This window comes from Coniosporium apollinis, assembly GCF_000281105.1.
Source record: "Coniosporium apollinis CBS 100218 chromosome Unknown supercont1.37, whole genome shotgun sequence".
NCBI classification, from domain to species: Eukaryota; Fungi; Ascomycota; class Dothideomycetes; genus Coniosporium; species Coniosporium apollinis.
The window spans coordinates 196607-214690 of NW_006913299.1; the positions used below are offsets into that span (position 1 = coordinate 196607).

Here is an 18084-nt window from a genome sequence, read left to right on the forward strand (position 1 = left end):
ATGATCGTACGGCCTTCTCGCCGACGTTCCGCTTGGCGGCAAATACGAATTCGCTCATTGGCTCGCCCCAGCTTCCCCGATTTCTCCGGCTCTATCCAGAACGACCCGAAGCCGTTGTGGGGGAGTCGGCAACCGGGCCATCGAATTGCTGCACCCTGCTCCCATCTGCCTTTAAACCGAGGGGCGGCCAGCCTCTTCTGTACTGTCATCAGCCGCCGCCGACGTCGATCAACACTAGATAAACTAATCTGCATGCTCCGTGTCCTGCGTTTTCCACCTCGCAATCCCTCGTTGTTGACCTCGGCAATCGCCTTACGCGTTCCAAATTTCCCGTAGTATCAATTGAGCTTCTGTCCTCTCCCTCACATCCCCTCCCGCTCTCAGTTCCTTTGCCCTTGCCGTGCTTTGCCCGCCGCCGCCACCATGAACCACACCAGCAACGATACCCAAGCCGTCAAGCTTTCAGGCGAGGAAGTGGGCAAGCACAACTCGCGCGAGAGCTGCTGGGTCATCATCCACGGGCGTGCCTACGATGTAACTGAGTTCCTACCTGAGCACCCCGGTGGCGCCAAGATTATCCTCAAGTACGCCGGCAAAGATGCCTCGGATGAGTATGATCCAATTCACCCGCCAGACACGCTCGACAAGTTTCTGGACAAGAAGTTCCATCTGGGCGAGGTGGACATGAACACGGTGGAGCAGGAGACGAAGGAGGAGGATCCGGAGGAGCAGGAGAGGCAGGAGCGGATCAAGAGGATGCCGATTCTGGAGCAATGCTACAATCTTATGGACTTCGAGGCTGTGGCGAGGAGGGTCATGAAGAGGACTGCATGGGCATACTACTCAAGTGGTGCAGATGACGAGATTGTGAGTCTTTTTATCCCTCGCAAGGAGGCGTGCTGCGCTCTCCCTGCGCAAGTGCGAAGACAATTGCTGACAAGCAGTGCAGACAATGCGAGAAAACCACTCCGCCTTCCACAAGATCTGGTTCCGTCCCCGTGTGCTCGTCGATGTAGAAAAGGTGGACTTTTCGACTACGATGCTAGGCACGAAAGTTGACATCCCCTTCTACGTAACCGCGACCGCGCTCGGGAAGCTAGGAAACCCGGAAGGCGAGGTGATCCTCACGCGCGGCGCGAAGAAGCACAACGTGATCCAGATGATTCCCACGCTCGCCTCCTGCTCCTTTGACGAGCTTGTAGACGCCGCAGAAGGCAATCAAGTGCAATGGCTACAGCTGTACGTCAACAAGAACCGTGACATCACGAAGCGGATCGTCGAGCACGCCGAGAAGCGCGGCTGCAAGGGCCTCTTCATTACAGTTGACGCGCCCCAGCTCGGCCGCCGCGAAAAGGACATGCGCTCCAAGTTTTCGGATGTCGGCTCGAACGTGCAGTCCACGGGCGGCCACGACGTTGACCGCTCCCAGGGCGCCGCTCGCGCTATTTCTTCCTTCATCGACCCGGCTCTCAGCTGGAAGGACATCCCCTGGTTCCAGTCCATCACCAAGATGCCAATCCTCCTCAAGGGCGTCCAGCGCGTCGAGGACGTCATCCGCGCCATCGAGGCGGGCGTCCAAGGCGTCGTGCTATCCAACCATGGCGGCCGGCAGCTCGACTTTGCACGCTCCGGCATTGAGGTTCTGGCGGAGGTGATGCCTGTCCTGCGCGAGCGCGGCCTGGAGGATAAGATCGAGATCTACATCGACGGCGGCGTGCGGCGCGCGACGGACATCATCAAGGCGCTATGTCTAGGCGCCAAGGGCGTCGGTATTGGCCGCCCGTTCCTGTTCGCCATGAGTGCGTACGGCTTGCCCGGCGTCGACAGGGCGATGCAGCTGCTAAAGGACGAGATGGAGATGAACATGCGGCTTATTGGCGCCGCGAAGATCGAGGACCTCGATCCGACGATGGTGGACACGAGAAACCTTAGCTCACACACGACGGTTGTGCCGACAGATACGTTGAGTTTAGGTGCTTATGATGCGCTTATTGGGCCGAAGGAGAAGGTGTCGGCGAAGTTGTAGGCGCTCTTGGGATAGTAGGGGGTGTGGTGTACGACGAAACGAAAGAGCTTTTGAAATATAGAAGAGAACCTCATCGTATCTTTCATGTAGATATGCGTGTACGGCTAGCGTTGTCATATAGCATGCATTCTTCAATGCAATCGGATCTTGGTCACTCTGCCTTGAGAACACGTCCTCATTGGGACTTCCTGATATAACCGAGTCCCCTCAATTCATGTGAACCATTAATAAAACCCCCTAGCATGTGGAGTAGCACATTTCCCACACGTGACTAGACTCGATAAGTAATACTTGCGTGCTGTAAGGTACAGCCTGCATCTGGCGTCTCTTTGGCGATGCGACGATCCTCCCAATCGTCATCCCGGCACCGTAGACTTCGTTAGCCCAATATTTGCTGTAAGTTCTTAGATAAGTGTCTCTGCTTCACTCCGGGTAGCCAGAGTCAACTTCTTTGCTGTCGCACATCGTCTTCGCATTTCGCTATACCAGAACATCTCAATTACTCCTCTTCCTACAAACATGTCCTCGAAAGATTTTCTGGTGGCTCCCAAGGCTCCACCGACTCCCAATATTCCTGCTTCGTCTTTTACCGTTTCTGTTTCAGTCATTGACAGGTCTGTAAGGGCTTTGAACACACCACCATCCGGAGTATGTCGGTACTGATCCTGCCAAAGCACAACTCGCCTGGACCTGCCTATATCCATGCTCCTCCAGCCCCATATAGAAGGCCATGACCGCTTGATATGCCCGTCCTTCTCATTCTTAGTCCAACACCCGGAAGGCAAGAATGTTCTCTTTGACCTCGGCATGCGCAAAGACTGGGAAGATCTTGCGCCGCGCATTGTTAAACGTATCCAAACGGAAGACTGGAATGTCAAAGCCGACAAGAATATCGCCGACATCCTCCAAGAAAAAGGCTTCAAATTAGAAGACATCAGCGCAATCATCTGGAGCCACCACCATTGGGACCATACCGGCGACCCCTCCACCTTCCCTCCCAGCACCGACCTGATCGTCGGCCCGGGCTTCAAGGAGGCTCAGACGCCCGCGTACCCTCAGAACCCCGAGTCCGGCATCAAAGAGGCTGACTGGGAAGGCCGCGCCCTCCACGAACTCTCCTTCTCCGACTCCGATCTCAGAATTGGCCGCTTCGACGCCCTCGACTACTTCAACGACGGCAGTTTCTACCTGCTCCACACGCCTGGCCACGCCGTGGGCCACCTGAGCGGCCTCGCGCGGGTGACCACCGGCCCGAAAGACACGTTCATCTTCATGGGCGGCGATATCTGCCACCACGCCGGCGAGTTCCGGCCCACCCCCTCCCTCCCGCTCCCCGCAGCCCTCTCGCCCTCCCCCGTCTCGGGCTTCGGTTCCATTTGCCCCGGTGCGCTCTTCCAGAGCATCCACCCGCGCAAGAGCGCCATGGAGCCGTTCTACGAGACGGCGGAGGGCATGGCGCAGGATGCAGAGAAGGCGGAGTGGAGCGTGCAGGGTGTCGAAGAGTTTGATGCTGCGGAGGAGGTACTGGTTGTTATGGCGCATGATGAGAGTTTGAGGGAGTGCTTGAGGTTCTGGCCGGAAGTGGCGAATGGGTGGTTTGAGGAGGGGGTCGGGAAGAGGGGGAGGTGGGCGTTTCTAAGGGATTTTGGGGATGCGGTTGAGGGGTTGGGGGTTGAGATGGAGGAGAAGTTGTAGGGGTGGTATGAAGTCTATAGGCGGTAGAAAGAAGAAGGGATGCGTCTGGGTGTACTGCTTCGTCTGAATGCTCAGTCTAGAGGTTGGGTCTTGGACTATATGTCATAGATGATTACGGCGAGGCGAGGTAAACGCTGAATCTAATCCACTCCCACGGCTGTCAACTCTGTCTTTCTCGTTTCCGCACTTTCGTCTGCCTTTTACTCCCTGTTCTATTAACAGCTCCTTTCTCGACCTGACAGATCTGAGAAGACCCTCGAGGCTCCCAAGATTCCCAGGTACTCGAGCTAGATGCTGTTCCAATAGCGTCCGTCTCTTCTAACCGAACCACTGTTCAGCATACACTAGCCGAAGAAGAAGAGCAATTGCAGCAGCGAGACAATGTTGAGGTAGATGACACGAACGGTATAGGCGATGAGGAGGAGACCGATGGCCGCTTAGGTCCACGGGACTCAACCCTCAATGTCGGCAGTTACAACAAGCGGAAACAAAACATAGTTGACGAAGACAAAGACGAAGACCGTTGAGCCACCTAGAAAGCGAAGAAGGATCACTGCAGAAGCATCCGACTCTGTTCAACCCAATACGCAGGAATCAAATGCCGCACCGCCAATTACTAGGCCCAGCAGCACAACACGTAGCCGCCTAAGGAAGCGCAAGCGGACCTGAGGGCCTATCAGCATAAGGGTGCGGTTGAGCCATCAGGCCTAGCAGGAACGAAAGAAGCATCCACCCTCAAGCCCTAGGGTGCAATCAAACTATCATAACATCAAGTTCGACCACAGTACCATACAAGCACACCGAAAGATGTTCTTCCGCCGCGTTATCATAACATTAGTTTCGATCTCCTGAATCTTTTATTAAGTCGAGTACGCTTGGTCGGCGTTCAAGCGTGAAGTCCATAGCTCTTGATTCGGGCCGTTTTCCGAGGAGTATGAAAACCGCTCCACTGCTTTGAGGGCTTCTGCGCGAGGAGTGCACCAGGGCGTGCCTGCCTCTTGAGGTCGAACAGAGAAAGCTTCAGTAAGCATATTGCTCCATTCCACGCTATCCTCTTGCTTCATGCTCTTCTATCATCCAAAAATCCTAACAACAACAAGGCCCTCCCAGAGTCCGACACGAAACACAAGATCAGACTGCTTCTCCGTCATCGCGACTGCCGCCAACACTGCCACCATCATCCGGACCCGATCAACGCCATCCTCGATCACAATCTCTAACATTATGCCCCTTGACCTGACAGCGGCGGCAGAAATTGTAGCAGCGGTCAGCGGTATGCCCCTTCTGATCGCACAGAGAGCAAAAGTGAAGTTCACGGCAATGATACTCTGTGTGGCCGTGCTGCTTGCAGTAGTCGCAGTACCGGTTGTGGCCTATCGTGTCTTGTTGCGGGTTAAGCTGTTGGAAACAGTGCCGAGCATCGTGGCCGAGTTTTTGGCATCGCTTGCATGGGTTTGTTGACCAGCAGTACGCCGCTACGTGCCCGGCTTTGTTGCAGATGTTACAAAAGAGCTTCTTCGACGCAGCTGTGGGAGTGGGAGAGGCTGCTCGTGTAGGGTACTCTGCTGACGAGTCCACTTCCGTAGCAAGGACTGATGAGACCATCTTTGTCGGTAAGGATACTGAAACACGATGTCCTGTCGTCGGTTTTCGTTCCGCAGCCGCTGAGATGGTAGTCAGCACGAGGTGTCCCGCCTCCGAGTCCGGTTGTGTATCAACGGTTGATGAGCCCCCAAATTTCGACGCGAAGGCCAGGCCAACAGGACCCGGGCCAGTAGTACGAAATGCTTGCTCACCTGCTGTCTGGAACACTGAGCCAGTTGGGTCTAAACGTCCGGTGGGAGGTTGTTGCGCCTTAGCCCGAAGAATTGATGAGCTCTCGGTTTCCGATTGAGATGGTTGGGAAAGCTCGCCCGCCACTAATCTCCGTTTCGTAGCTGTGCGAAGAAATGAGACGAGCCGTTTCCTCTCTAACCGCGCCTCTGCAGCAATGATTAAGAGACCGTCGACTCTTCGTGTGAGTGCTGGACCAGCTGGACCAGCAGGACCGGGACCTTCAGTGGAGATTGCTGGCCCATCTGACGTCGAATTTACTGGGCCGGCAGCACTCCAACACGCAGTAAGAGAGGGCTGCGCATTTGCCGGACGTGCGTTGAATTGGTCGAAAAAGGCCAGGGGTTCAATCCCAAATTCGCTTGCAGGCCCGCCGACGCCCTCCGGATCGGGTATGTTCTTGCATAAGCACTTGGGACCACAAATCTCGCATCCCCATGCGTCTCGAGGGTCGGAAGTGAGGTGGATGTCATGGTGCTTGCGGCCGTTGCTATCGTCTTGGTTCTGGTAAGCCATTTTGATTGATTTGTGTGATCAGTGCTTTTGACCAGCGCTTGAGTTGAGAGAAAAGAACTTGGTTTGGATGCGATGGATATTTGTGCTGGGTTTAGATGTTTGAAGAGGATTAGAAAAATTTACTCAAGTTAAAATAGCCATCCTGGCACCATCGGTGAACGAAGGAGGCACGGAGCTGTGAATTTTCGTACGCGAACGACCAAGACTTCTAGTGACTACGACGGCGAGGAGGCCCAAGACGGTGAAATTTCCTCCCATTGACCCTCGAAACGTGAGAGTCAGCTGTCAAGCGTGATATGGAAAGCTTACATCATTGAGGCATTGTTTAGCAGCAGATGCAAAGACACGCGCCAGTTTCTCCCTGGTACCTGGCGTCTTAAACATCCCAATTATCACCCAAAAGTCATCCGAGCTCAAAACAGAAAACGAGAGTAAGTGCATCAGGGCGCCGGCTCATGACAAAGCAGCCGTAGGCTTTACAACATTAATAGGAATTAGATACAGTGCCACCACCATCACAACTCTCACGACCTCCACCGTCCACCTGAGTAAGATCCGAGGTCGGCCCAGTAGCAGCTCTCAACAGGATGGCGTCCGCTGCAGATTCTACAGCGGTACAGATCAAAACATCGATCACGGGTGTGGCCACGCCGGCCGCAGTGCTCACAGTAGAAGCGGTCCTGTCGGGCAAGACCGGGCGGCGTCCCAATGATCTGGTAGCAGTGATGGATGTTATGCCCTATTTTGTTGCAGTGGCCACATGGCACGGTCTGCCAACAATCGGCTGCGCTATGCCCTCTCTTGTTGCAGGAGCTGCACACGGGATCGAGGAGATTTTGGGAATGGAATGGTCTAGCTGTCGGCGCTGTCGGTGTAGTCGGAGGGGGATAGAATGCCGCCGGAGCTGGGATAAGAGCTGTTGACGCTATATTCGAGGAGGAGGTTTGGGTTGTTGGAGCAGCGACTAAGGCAGCTTGAGTTAGGGTAGACCTGGTCGGAGCTGGGATAGCAGTCCTTAGAGTTGCTCTCGGCGCAGTTGTCGGAGGGGGCACTGGATCAGTGGATCCGAGGCTCCTAGTAAAACATGTGTTCGCCTCTGGGTACTGCTGAATGTATCGCATGCTTGCTTGATGCCCGGTGTCCCCAATTGTCAGCTGGACTCCGAACTCGTCTGCAGGACCCCCAACACCCTCAAAATCCGCTATGTCGTGGCAGAAGCACTCCCCTCCGCAAATCTCGCAGGGCCATTCATCACGCAGTAGGACGCCGTGGTGATTCTGATCATGCATATCTCTCCCTAGCTCGTTCACGTTGCGCGAGCCCCGGTTGCTGTTTTGATCCGCCATTTCGTTTGTGCACTTGTCGGATCGCAAGAGGTTAGGAACGTGTCTGTTCGATCCGAGGATCAGACTTTATGCGCTTGTTCGGACGTGTAGACGGCTCTGAAGACTTTTGAGTAGGATGCGGACCAGTTACGAGGCCCCAAGCGAGATGAAGATGTCCATCTCTTCACTGCGGGTAAAGATAAGCCCAGAGCTGTGAGTGTTCCCAGCTGGAACCGCATATGTTCCGATTCAGCTTGACTGCGAGAACGGACCGAGGACTGTAGAATTAATTTATAAAGACCTAGAAGGGTTCGAGTTAGCGTTCTGTATTGTGCAACATCGAACACGTCTCCGATCTTGCACCGTAAAATTGTCACTATGCAGCAGGTGGAAAGATATCTTCAGGATTTTACCTTTTTTTTCGGTTCTCTATTATTCTAATTTCTAACCGTGTCACCTAGCATGCAGTAAGCCTCCCAAGCAGCCGAAAATAAGAGTTTCAGAACGCCTCACCTCATTTCAGCATCCTCGCTTCACTGTCGTCCCTTCCAAGCAGGACCGCTCTCGGGCTGTCGACAATTTGCTGGGAGGTGACCCTTGTTTCCGCATAGGCGGCATGGATGTAGATCGAAACATCTATCCATCGTATGCCCCTCGCGACGACAATGCTCGCAAAAATACCGGTCGCGGCGGGTCATTCCCGGGGGTGTTCCAATGACCTTGAAACAGCGGTCGGAGCTGTGCCCAGTCTTTCCGCAATGGTTGCACGGGATAGTTGCCCAGCAACTATCAGCAGTGTGGCCCGGTCTATCGCATGAGGGGCAGACTGAGTTTGTGGTCCTTGATGGACCCCCGACGGTCGATGATTGTGGAACTGAGAGTGACCCCTCGGCTGCAGGTTGGAACGCTGCCCCGGGTGGAAAAGCTGGAAAGGCTGGACTGCCTGAGCCCAGCTCATTGGCGTCCAGTCCTCCAGCAAGAAAGGCCTGTGCTGCCGCCGGGTTCTGGTAGAAGTGGTCTGTCCATGCTTGGAACCAGGCGGCATGAGCGGCAGCACGAAGGTCGAACTCATTCGTAGGTTCAACCGTCTCCTCAGGTGTCTCTTCAGGCTCCGGGTGGATGCCAAACTCATTGGCAGGCCCACCTACGCCCTCGAGGTCTGGCAGACCCCCACAGAAGCACTCTTCGCCGCATATATCGCACTCCCACTCATCTCGAGACAGCACGCGACGTCCAGAAGACTGATGGTCATTTGAGCCGTTGCCAGAGCGGCGGCTATCGCCTGGATGCTGATCTGCCATTCCGTTGGTAGGTCCTATTGTTTGAAAATTCGAAGAACGAGTGTGTCGAGCGTAAAAGTCTTAGCGATCGTGCCTGCTGAAATTCGAACTTCGAAGGTGTTTGCAGAACTTGAGACGGAACTCGCACGACTTATAAGGGCGGCAGGAGACGAGGTCCATACTTTCACCACATGCGTGACTAGACTCAGGACTATACAGACGACGTTGTGAATGCAATGTGAATTGGTTTCCGGAGGACAGATAACGTCATTGTTGCCGACTATACTTGACAAAGAAAATTGCCAGCGGAACTTGCACTTCAGAGGTATAGAGTTCAATACTGCTATGATAGACTGTACGAACACTGACTTTATAAGATGAGGAAACAGAAGTCACCTGTGGTGTGATACGCGAGCATATGCTGCGTTGCTTCAGAGAGTCTGCGTAGGGTCGCTGTTTTATATACTTACGTTTATGCATCGTGGGGATGATTCGCAAACAGGCACGGCAAACATATATCATGTCCTGGAACATCGGTAAAACAAAGTGTAACTCCTGACATACGCGAGCCTTTGTTGTTTCTGACCGTTTGAATGCTCTGCGGGCGCTTTGGTACCTCTTTCGGTGCGGCGCGACATTATACGCAAACCTGGCAATGCTTTGTTCGCTCAAGGCCACGTGGTTGTTGTCCAAGAGGTCGCAGGCATGACGATATACTTGCATTTTCCAGACTGACGCCATGGCTTCCGTAGTGTCTGAGTCTGCCAAAGCTGGGGACCCGACTAAGCACCATCAGGTTACCATGCGTGGGTAGCCCGCCGAGGCGTTGGCCGGGCGCCGCCGCCGTTCTGGTACGCCGAACTTATACACCTGCGCCGTTTAGGCTTCGCCGGTCGATTATCGTTGTATGTCAACAATGTCCTTGTCCTCTTGTAGAAACAGAAAGACGCAATTCCCTCTGAAACGGGGAAGAGAGGCTGTGATACCACATCTAGGCCAAATCGGATAGTCTGTTCCGCTGCTCGAAATGGTGACGGAAGGACCATTGATGCTGTTCTAGAGATATTGGCCCCTTGGGATCTTAAGTGGCGACTCCAGGTCAATCCAGCAGCCTCGAGGGCCACAAGTAACGACCTGGGTTGGCACTCTCGGCATCTGGCAGCAACAGGTGTACGAAAGAGAGAAGAGAACGTGTTTGAGGTTTTGAAACTTCCAGGGCCGAAGAGCAGACAGACTGTACATGTGAGAAGGATTCTTAGAACCCCTTAACAGCGTGATTCTTCACTGAGCAGGACTGACTGTGATGACAGCTGGAAATGGGCAGTAAGGCTTGATTAATGCAAGCTTGAGATATCCGAGTGTTCCATCGTGATCGATAGGGAAAGAAACCCCGCTCAGCGCTTTTACATGGGTATCTCCGGAATGGTTCAAAAACGCCTACAAATGCTTCTGAGCCCCCGGCTTTCCGTTTCGGTGGCCAAGACGTAGGGCAAGTGATCAAGTGCTCTTCCCAGCACAAGCTGGCCCGCAACCGGTTGGCTTCCGTGGATCGTAGTACTCATATCCGCAATCGTCGGTGTCGCTCCCCTTCTCATCCGTCTTCTTCACTATAGATCTATCTCCTTCTCCACCAAAAGCCTTCTTGAAGCCGCTCGCGGGCTTTGTGGCTTCCCCTTCGTCAGGTTGTGGCGCGCCGAATGCGTTCTTGAACCCTCCTTTTTTGAAGCCACCTTTAGCAGCGGTTGCTGACCCGAGCTTGAGTGGCTTGATGGTGATGAGACCGGACTTCTCATCCGCCTTGCGTTCTGCGCGGCGAGCTTTGTCGGCAGCGTTGGGGTCACGCTGCATGTGCTTCATGTCTTTGAGACGCTGTCGCAGTCAACACGATAAGCCCGCGGAACAGAATATGATGGGCTTAGCGTTGCACACCTGCTTGTGCTGATGGTCATACGAGCCCTGATGTGCTTCATACTCATTCATGCGGCTGTATCCCTTGTGACATAGTTCGCCTGCGAACCATCACGTCAGATTGCCTGCCAATCGTCTGAGCAATAGGGATCAGTACAGAAGAAGGACTTCCGCGCCTCTCTCGCGCTCTCCGTCTACCTCACCCAGCGGATCAGCATCATGGAGACATTGTATCGGACGTGGTGGCCGCGAAGCAGTGCGAACCTTGGGCGGTGGATTGGTGAGAAAGCGCTGGCGGACCATGTCAGCCACGGAATTCTCGTGCACAATGCTGCAAACCTACTGGAGGCATGCTGCTGGGTTGATGATGTTCTTTGTTCTTTGTTGCAGGACAATGCAGTGGTCACGGGAGGAAAGGCGTTGAAGTCGTTGATTACGGACATGGACAGCCGCGGCCCGTGAGACGACTCTGCATCTTCCCGCCAGACCTCAGCTTGCCCTCAACACCACGCCAAGACTCATGATGGCTGCCATCACAGTCGACGAGGAGAGGCTTATGGGCTTGCAAGAGCTCGAGCCCTCTCCAGTAGAAGATAGCCCGATAGAGATCAAAGAATCATACTTCCCTTCAGCTTCCACGCCATCTCCACCTCCAGAACCTCTCCGGCGCTCAACGACGCTCGGCCTTAGCGGCCACACCCCTGTATATTGGCGTACTGCTTCCTCTGAGGCACACTCAAGTCTAGCAAGCTGACGCCTATCAGTCTCCCGCCTTCATCGGTACTCGACCTACCCGCTCACCCTTTACGCCGTCTTCCACATAACCAACACCGCCATAATCCCATTAGCTACAAAGTCCATAGCCGCAAGTGACACCTACCTGCTCTTAACACGGCCATACTATCAGTCCTTCCCCCTCGAACCCCTGCTCATAGTCCTTCCGCTTGCGGCGCATATCGGCTCCGGCCTGGCCTTGCGCATCTACCGGCGCAGACAGAACCTTCAACGCTACGGCGCCGAGTCGCGAAAAGATCGGCGCAACGTACCATGGCCCCCTGTTAGCGGGACGAGCAAGCTCGGATACCTCCTTGTGCCTTTTATCACCGGACACGCGTTCATCAATAGAGTAATCCCGCTATACCATGCTGGTGGCAGCTCAGGGATCGGCCTTGAGTATGTGAGCCATGGCTTTGCGAAGTTTCCCGCCATAAGCTTTGCCGGATTTGGAGCGCTGGTCGCCGCGGGCGTGTTGCACATAACATGGGGATGGGCGAAGTGGTTGGGCTGGACTCCAAATCAGGTGACGGAGCACGGAGAACATGGACAGATGCTAAAGAAACGGAGGTGGTACGGTATTAATGCTGTCAGTGCGCTTGTGACGGCTGTCTGGATGGCCGGAGGACTAGGAGTGGTAGGAAGAGCTGGACCGGCGGGAGGATGGGTGGGGCGGGAGTACGATGAACTATTTCAGCATATACCAATTTTGGGAAGATGGATGTAATAGGCGGAAATGACGGAAACCGTGCGCACAAACTTCGATATCACAATGAGATGTTTAAGTGTTCGTCAGCGCGATGTTCAGAGGATATCAAACGACGTTTGTAAGTCCTATAAGATCCTCTGATCGCCCTCTAGCTCTCCTTGGCTAACACTATCTGACGCCGGGAGGCACTTAAATGTACCTTTAGCTGTATGTCATCACTCAAGAATCCGGCAGGACCTTCAACCGTCGGTCTTGTATATGTTCCAAGCCGCCTGAATTTGAAGCCCGCCTAACTTGTAACCAATTTGAGTAATACACCAAACTTAGTCTCCCAGCCGGATGTCTATAAGCAGCTTCTGGAATTCTGCAGGGCTATCAGCGGGAATCAAAGCCCAATTCAAAACGTTCACGCTTCCTCTCAACCCGATTGCGAGCGGGAAAACCGCCTACGACGGTTTGATGGCTGGGCTACGCTTCCACCTATGGTTTTGCATAGTTGGCGACGTTAAGGCGGACATGGAGACCATTGTGTCACATGGTGCAGCGCCTTAACGAACGCCCCTTTCACGGACACTGTTTTCTGTCTCGACAACAGTGAGGGTACACTCACAGATGTGCTTCACACTGGATCACCGATCACTTGGTCGGCAGCTTCACCTGCGGGCTAAGTATATTAGATTTTGCCAGCGCCAGCTCCATACTCTTTCCCATTCCACGTCAGTTCCCGCCTTCGCTCGAGTTTATCACCATGGCCTCCAGCAACTGCAACACCTCGCACACGATCCCTCAGCATTCGCGCTCAACGCCTCAAGAGCCTGCCAGTTCCCGGTTCTCATTAGAGGAACTGGAAGAAATCCTCAAGCACGTCCGCCAAAACTCAGCTACGGATCTGCTGAACTGCTTGGTTACTTGCCAGGCATGGTTGGACATCGGCTATCCCGTCCTCTGCCGCGACGTCGTCCTCACTAGCACCAACCTACAGCCCTTTGTCAACACCTTCGGTGTCCGTCATGGGAAGCATATCCGGTCTCTTACCGTTCACATCAGTGGCAGTACCGCGGGATTCAGTAGCCCTACGGCCCCTTTCGGGCCACTGACTCTATCTAGCTTTGCGGATATCGGGCGATACACCCGTGACTTCGAGAGATTAGCAGCGATGCTTCCTCATTTCGGCAATCTGCAAACGTTCTCGACGCTATGGGGTACTCTGAACACAGCGCGCCCAATGCCGCGCTACTCACTGAATGCGCTGGTACTGAACCTCCCAATATCGGTCAAAAATCTCGAGATCGACACCGCGGGCCACGACAGGTTCTACCATCATCCTACCGAACCACAGCACCTATGTCTCTCTCTCCGGGGAGTTCTCCCCCAACTGCGAAACCTGCGGCTTCGAGTGAAGGAGCTTTGCCCCTGCCTATTCGGCGGTTGTAACGATTTCTCTGCCCCGAATCTCGAGCGGCTGCTCATCAACGTCGAGATATTTTCTTATTACTCGGCCGCAGTGTGCCACCCAAATCCGTACCCCGTTCATGAGGCTTTTCCAAACACCGAGGCCCGCGGGGTGCTCCTTCCTCACCTCCAATCGCTGCTGCGCTCAGGAGCCTTCCCGAAGATCAAGGAACTTTTTGTTCTCGACCAACGTCGTCGTGCTGGGCTCGATTGGCGAGAATACAGTGCAGTCGTGGTGCGAGATGTCTTGCGCGACATGACCACCAGCCTTCCATACCTCTCCGCGCCGGCCTTCTCAGATGCCTGCATGATACGAGCACCAGATGGCCGCGACCTCTGGGGCCCCGAGGCGGCGTCGCGCGATTTCGCCGAAGGCGAGGCAGGCTGGATCACCACATCCAAAGGCTCCCGCTTCCCTGGTCATGTAAAATTTATCCATACGAAGCTCAACGACGGCTACAAGGTCCTGGATCTGCCTTGGACTCGCGTAGATAGCTTTGCGGAGCGCCAAACTAGTCCGCTCCGGATATGGGGCCTATGGAAGCAAGAATTACAAGTTGGCATGCAACTTTTGGAGGTCCAGATCAGGGACGGAGTGCTTGAGGACCTCGCGCATCTCGAGAAACTACCATCTGGCTGGCAATATGATGATACTAGAGAACTGGTCCCCTGGATTCCTACAGGAGGGCAGCAACCGTGATGGAAGAGTCGCAAGGTGGAGTTGGATGGTAGCATCATTGGCATTTCTTTCTTGGGTATGCTCTTTCTTTTCTGTTACGTTTTGGGTTGGGTCGGGTCAGGTACATGAGCAATGTCTCGTGCGCTTGTCAATACGCACGGGTTGGGCTAGCAGACTGTGATTGGTGTTACTGGAGCATATTGCGGCATTGGATAGTACTCTGTCAAACAGCGAAGCATTCATTATCAACCTCATGGCACATTGCTACACCAAGCTCATGAGGTGATCATAGTTTGGACCATTGAATGCAAACGTGACCTCATAAGTCTAAAACAGACTCGACTTATCACCCCCTGTAACCCGTGTACCGAACATTGAGTGGAGAGCGCATCATCACTTACCCGATGCGCTTCTACAGGTGGTTCGGTTGACTAACCTTTCTTTGTGGCCGAATGCGGTAACACCGGTGCTTGCGTAGAACGTCGCAGTAAAACGGCAGCCCCAAAACAGGCACCGACGGTTGCACCCAACTTGCCCGCAAAAAGCAGGCCGGCGACGGCAATCGCGAAGAGCATGAGGGTCTCGGCGCAATGGCGCAGGTCCACACAGGTGCAGAGACAGACCGCAGCGGCTCGCAGAGTGTTCACAGCGGGCATGAAAATGAAGCACCGGGACCTTGGTGCACTCTGGCAAAATGCCGAAGGTCGAGTGCGACGAATGGCGAGGCTACCTATCTACCGCCATTCCTCACAAATCTACTAGTATCATTCCATTCAGGCGCAACTCCTTTCATCTTTGGAAAGGCAACAGTGTGATTACAAGAGACTACTAAAACGTTTCAACTGCAACTTCAGTCTACACACCTCATAGCTTACTACTCGTCTTCGTCTCCTTCTTCCCCACGCATCTCATCACCGCCCGTCCATTACTCAAGCACACCTTCTGGCCGTTGACCTTAACTACGAACCTAACCTCCTCGAATCCGCTCCCCTTCTCCTCGCCCGTCCGCCACATCTCAATCACGAGCTTGTCGCCCGGCTTGACCGGACTTGCGAAGCGCGCCTGAAACTCCCTGATATTCTCTGGATCGCTACCGCCCAGCGTGCGCAGCAGCTCGTGGCACGCGACGTTCCAGGAGTATAGGCCATGCATGATAGCGCCGCCGAAGCCCATCTTCTGGCCTGGTTCGGGGGTTGCGTGGAGGGGGTTGTAGTCACCATTCAGCCGGTAGAGATGCGCTGAGGTGGGTGTAGTTTGGTGCTCCACAACTGCGTCCGGCTTCTTACCTTCTGGAGGCGGGAAGTTGACCGTCTTCGGACCTGTTTCACATGAGGTGAGTATACAAGTAAAGAAGTCCCCCAAGCTACGATGCAAACAAGCCCAGCAGCAAAGAAAGCTACTGAAGAGAAAGGAGTCCACCTACCCTTCGGCCCACCCCACCCCCCCTGCCCAACATAGAACGCACTCCCCACCATCCTCGCATACACCTCCCCGTCCCCATCCACAAGCTCCTGCACCGTCTCGACTACCGTCCCCGGCTTGCCCTTATCATACACGCCCAGCACCCTGCTCTTGACCTCGAACTTCTTTCCTCCCTCCTCGCTCGTCACCGGGAGCCGCTTCACGAACTCAATCTTGCGCTCGCCATCGACGACGCGGCGGGTGTCAAGTTTAGGCACCCCGGGGATGGAGGCCGCGCTAGAGGCGGAGCGGGCGTAGAAGTCGATTACGTCGAGGGAGGTGTGCTTGAAGGGGAGGATGATTGGGTAGGTAGGGAAGGGTTGGAAGGAGGGGTGGAGCTCCTGAACTGGGGTGAGTTTCTGGGGCCTGGAAAGGGCAATTGAGAGAAGCCTACGTAAAGGAAGTGCAGCTCATCTGCTGTGCAGCCTATACTATTTGCGAACAGGAGGACGTCACGCTTAAGCCATGAGACGGGGTAGCTGGGGAATTCGAAGCCGACACCTGGTTCCGAGGATTTGGACATTGTGTGGGATAGTGTAGAACGAGGCGAGGTATCACGGGAACTGGGATACAGATGTATATAATGGACGATTTGATAAAGACCTGTAGATGTGTAAAGAGTCGCAATGAAGCTTACCGTAAGGGTCTCTTATCACTTACTGCGGGGAGCTGAGGTGTCTGGGGAAGCTCTGGAGAACAGCAACCGAGATGCCGAGGTCCGCGTTTAATTTAACTCAACAACGCGCACCTCTGGGTACAAGAGGCAGTCGAATTGTGTTGGAGCAAGTCGCTGAGTTTACACTTGAATTCAAAGACTCACAGACAGGCACAGCTTGAGAACAGAGGCCAGCGGTCGCCTTACCCAACCCTAGATGGTCAGGCTGATTTGGCTAAATTGCTGGATGGAAGCGTTTTATGGCCTTCCTGGTCTGCTAGTCGTCAGGCGCTCTTCAGAACAGCAGTCGGGTGTCGACAACGTATGCTCGCCGCACACCGAGGTCGTGTTTAGTTATGAGGGGAGTTGGAAAAAATAGAGTGTTACTGCCTATGATTTGTTTGAATCACGTGGCTTTTTTTTTACACTCAATCTTGGCATTTTGGTGACGGTCACGTGATAAGGAAGCATCTTTGCGACCCCTAGCGCTCTTTGAGTTTCTTTCGGCACAGCGGGTTTTGAGGTCTCGATCACTCAACGGCACGAACGGGAACTGGCTGATGATGCACCAAATCTTGGCCCCAAGAAACGCCGACTGTCAACGCGGCCAGCTCTGCCTCGCCGAACCGAAAACAGCCGTGGACGACAGGCTCTGCTCGAGTGGCTCGCCACGGAACCCAGCAGCGGCCTGCGCGGGCGCTGGTGAGGGAAAAGAGCGGCGGTGGGTGGGCGGGGAACACGAGTTCGACCTCGCATGATGCCGACAACGGCAGAGGTCGCTGCAGATGCAGATGGCACGGGCTGCTGCCCATGGCCAGTTGCGGAGCTGATCTGAGGCCAGGCACGCTTACGCGGCGCTACGCTGCGCTTTTTTCGACGCGGTCTCATCATCGTGATGTAGAGAGGATGGGGGGTTGATGACGGGATGTGCGTGGCTAGGAGCGCTTTTTTAAGTGCTTGCAGATGGATGGATGAGTTGCGCACAGTCAGAATCGGTGCACATGATCTGGGCAACAGAAAGGCGCAGGCAGGTCGAGTGTGTCTTGACGAGTGAGGGCGATCTTTGACACAATTCGTAATCTACTCCGACTTGACTACCTAAAACAAAGATCGTGAATCACCTGGGCTGTGCTTCGCAAGCAGAGCGGTGCCAGGCTGCAGGAGGGACAACCAGCGGGTCAGCCAGGCAGAAGGAACAGCGTCCCGCTTCGCCGGATGACACACACATCGATGCAAACACCTTCAGCGTTCACACAGCGGAAGAAGTCGCCCGCGCCAAATGCTGCTGCGGAGAGACATCGCTGGAAAATAAAAGTGTCGAGGCCGGAGAAAGCGCACGAGTGGCCGGCGCACGAGTGGCCGGCTTCGTGAAGTGGATGCGCCAGCTCAAGGCTTAAATAGCGCGTTCACCACTGCCGTTTTCGGTTGTGCAGCGAATGACTTGGCCCTTCGCGCGTGCGGCTGCAGTTGGTGGGTGATGGTTGCGGCGAGGGTCGGAGGCAGATATTTTTCTCATTTGCTGTGCCAGTCAGAGTGCGGTGGCCCGTCCAGCGGCCCTCGTCAGTTCCAACATCGAGCCCGGCTCGCCCTTCTGACATCCCGTTCCTCCTCGCTCCTCGCTCCTCCATTGCCCTCCCACCGCAACCCTCAACACCTATCCCCCCTTCATCCTTTCCAACCCTTTGCGACTGGACGGCGAGGCGCAATTTCGACGCTCCAACTCCTTGCCTGCGCCAAGCTAAGCTGAGCTCGAGTTGGAAGGCCACGCACC

General features: G+C 54.6%; 6 protein-coding genes across 6 annotated transcripts; 4 read left to right on the plus strand and 2 right to left on the minus strand.

Moving 5' to 3' along the window:
- Positions 1-423: 423 nt before the first annotated feature.
- On the plus strand, positions 424-2026 carry W97_07054 (L-lactate dehydrogenase (cytochrome); the record flags this gene model as incomplete). Its single annotated transcript, XM_007784926.1, has 2 exons — positions 424-867; positions 950-2026. The coding sequence occupies 2 exons, from the start codon at positions 424-426 to the stop codon at positions 2024-2026; spliced, it is 1521 nt and encodes a 506-aa protein (XP_007783116.1).
- Positions 2027-2545: 519 nt separating this feature from the next.
- Positions 2546-3721, plus strand: W97_07055 (uncharacterized protein; the record flags this gene model as incomplete). The annotated part of the gene is made up of 2 exons (XM_007784927.1): positions 2546-2640; positions 2701-3721. 2 exons carry the CDS (start codon positions 2546-2548, stop codon positions 3719-3721), a joined length of 1116 nt encoding a protein of 371 aa, XP_007783117.1.
- A 6451-nt stretch (positions 3722-10172) lies between these two features.
- On the minus strand, positions 10173-10935 carry W97_07056 (uncharacterized protein; the record flags this gene model as incomplete). The annotated part of the gene is made up of 5 exons (XM_007784928.1): positions 10173-10544; positions 10605-10684; positions 10741-10777; positions 10848-10874; positions 10927-10935. The coding sequence occupies 5 exons, from the start codon at positions 10933-10935 to the stop codon at positions 10173-10175; spliced, it is 525 nt and encodes a 174-aa protein (XP_007783118.1).
- Positions 10936-11103: 168 nt separating this feature from the next.
- On the plus strand, positions 11104-12084 carry W97_07057 (uncharacterized protein; the record flags this gene model as incomplete). Its single annotated transcript, XM_007784929.1, has 2 exons — positions 11104-11296; positions 11348-12084. 2 exons carry the CDS (start codon positions 11104-11106, stop codon positions 12082-12084), a joined length of 930 nt encoding a protein of 309 aa, XP_007783119.1.
- A 730-nt stretch (positions 12085-12814) lies between these two features.
- Positions 12815-14218, plus strand: W97_07058 (uncharacterized protein; the record flags this gene model as incomplete). Its single annotated transcript, XM_007784930.1, has 1 exon — positions 12815-14218. One exon carries the CDS (start codon positions 12815-12817, stop codon positions 14216-14218), a length of 1404 nt encoding a protein of 467 aa, XP_007783120.1.
- An 843-nt stretch (positions 14219-15061) lies between these two features.
- W97_07059 (uncharacterized protein) lies at positions 15062-16181 on the minus strand (the record flags this gene model as incomplete). Its single annotated transcript, XM_007784931.1, has 3 exons — positions 15062-15516; positions 15621-15999; positions 16053-16181. 3 exons carry the CDS (start codon positions 16179-16181, stop codon positions 15062-15064), a joined length of 963 nt encoding a protein of 320 aa, XP_007783121.1.
- Positions 16182-18084: the final 1903 nt, after the last annotated feature.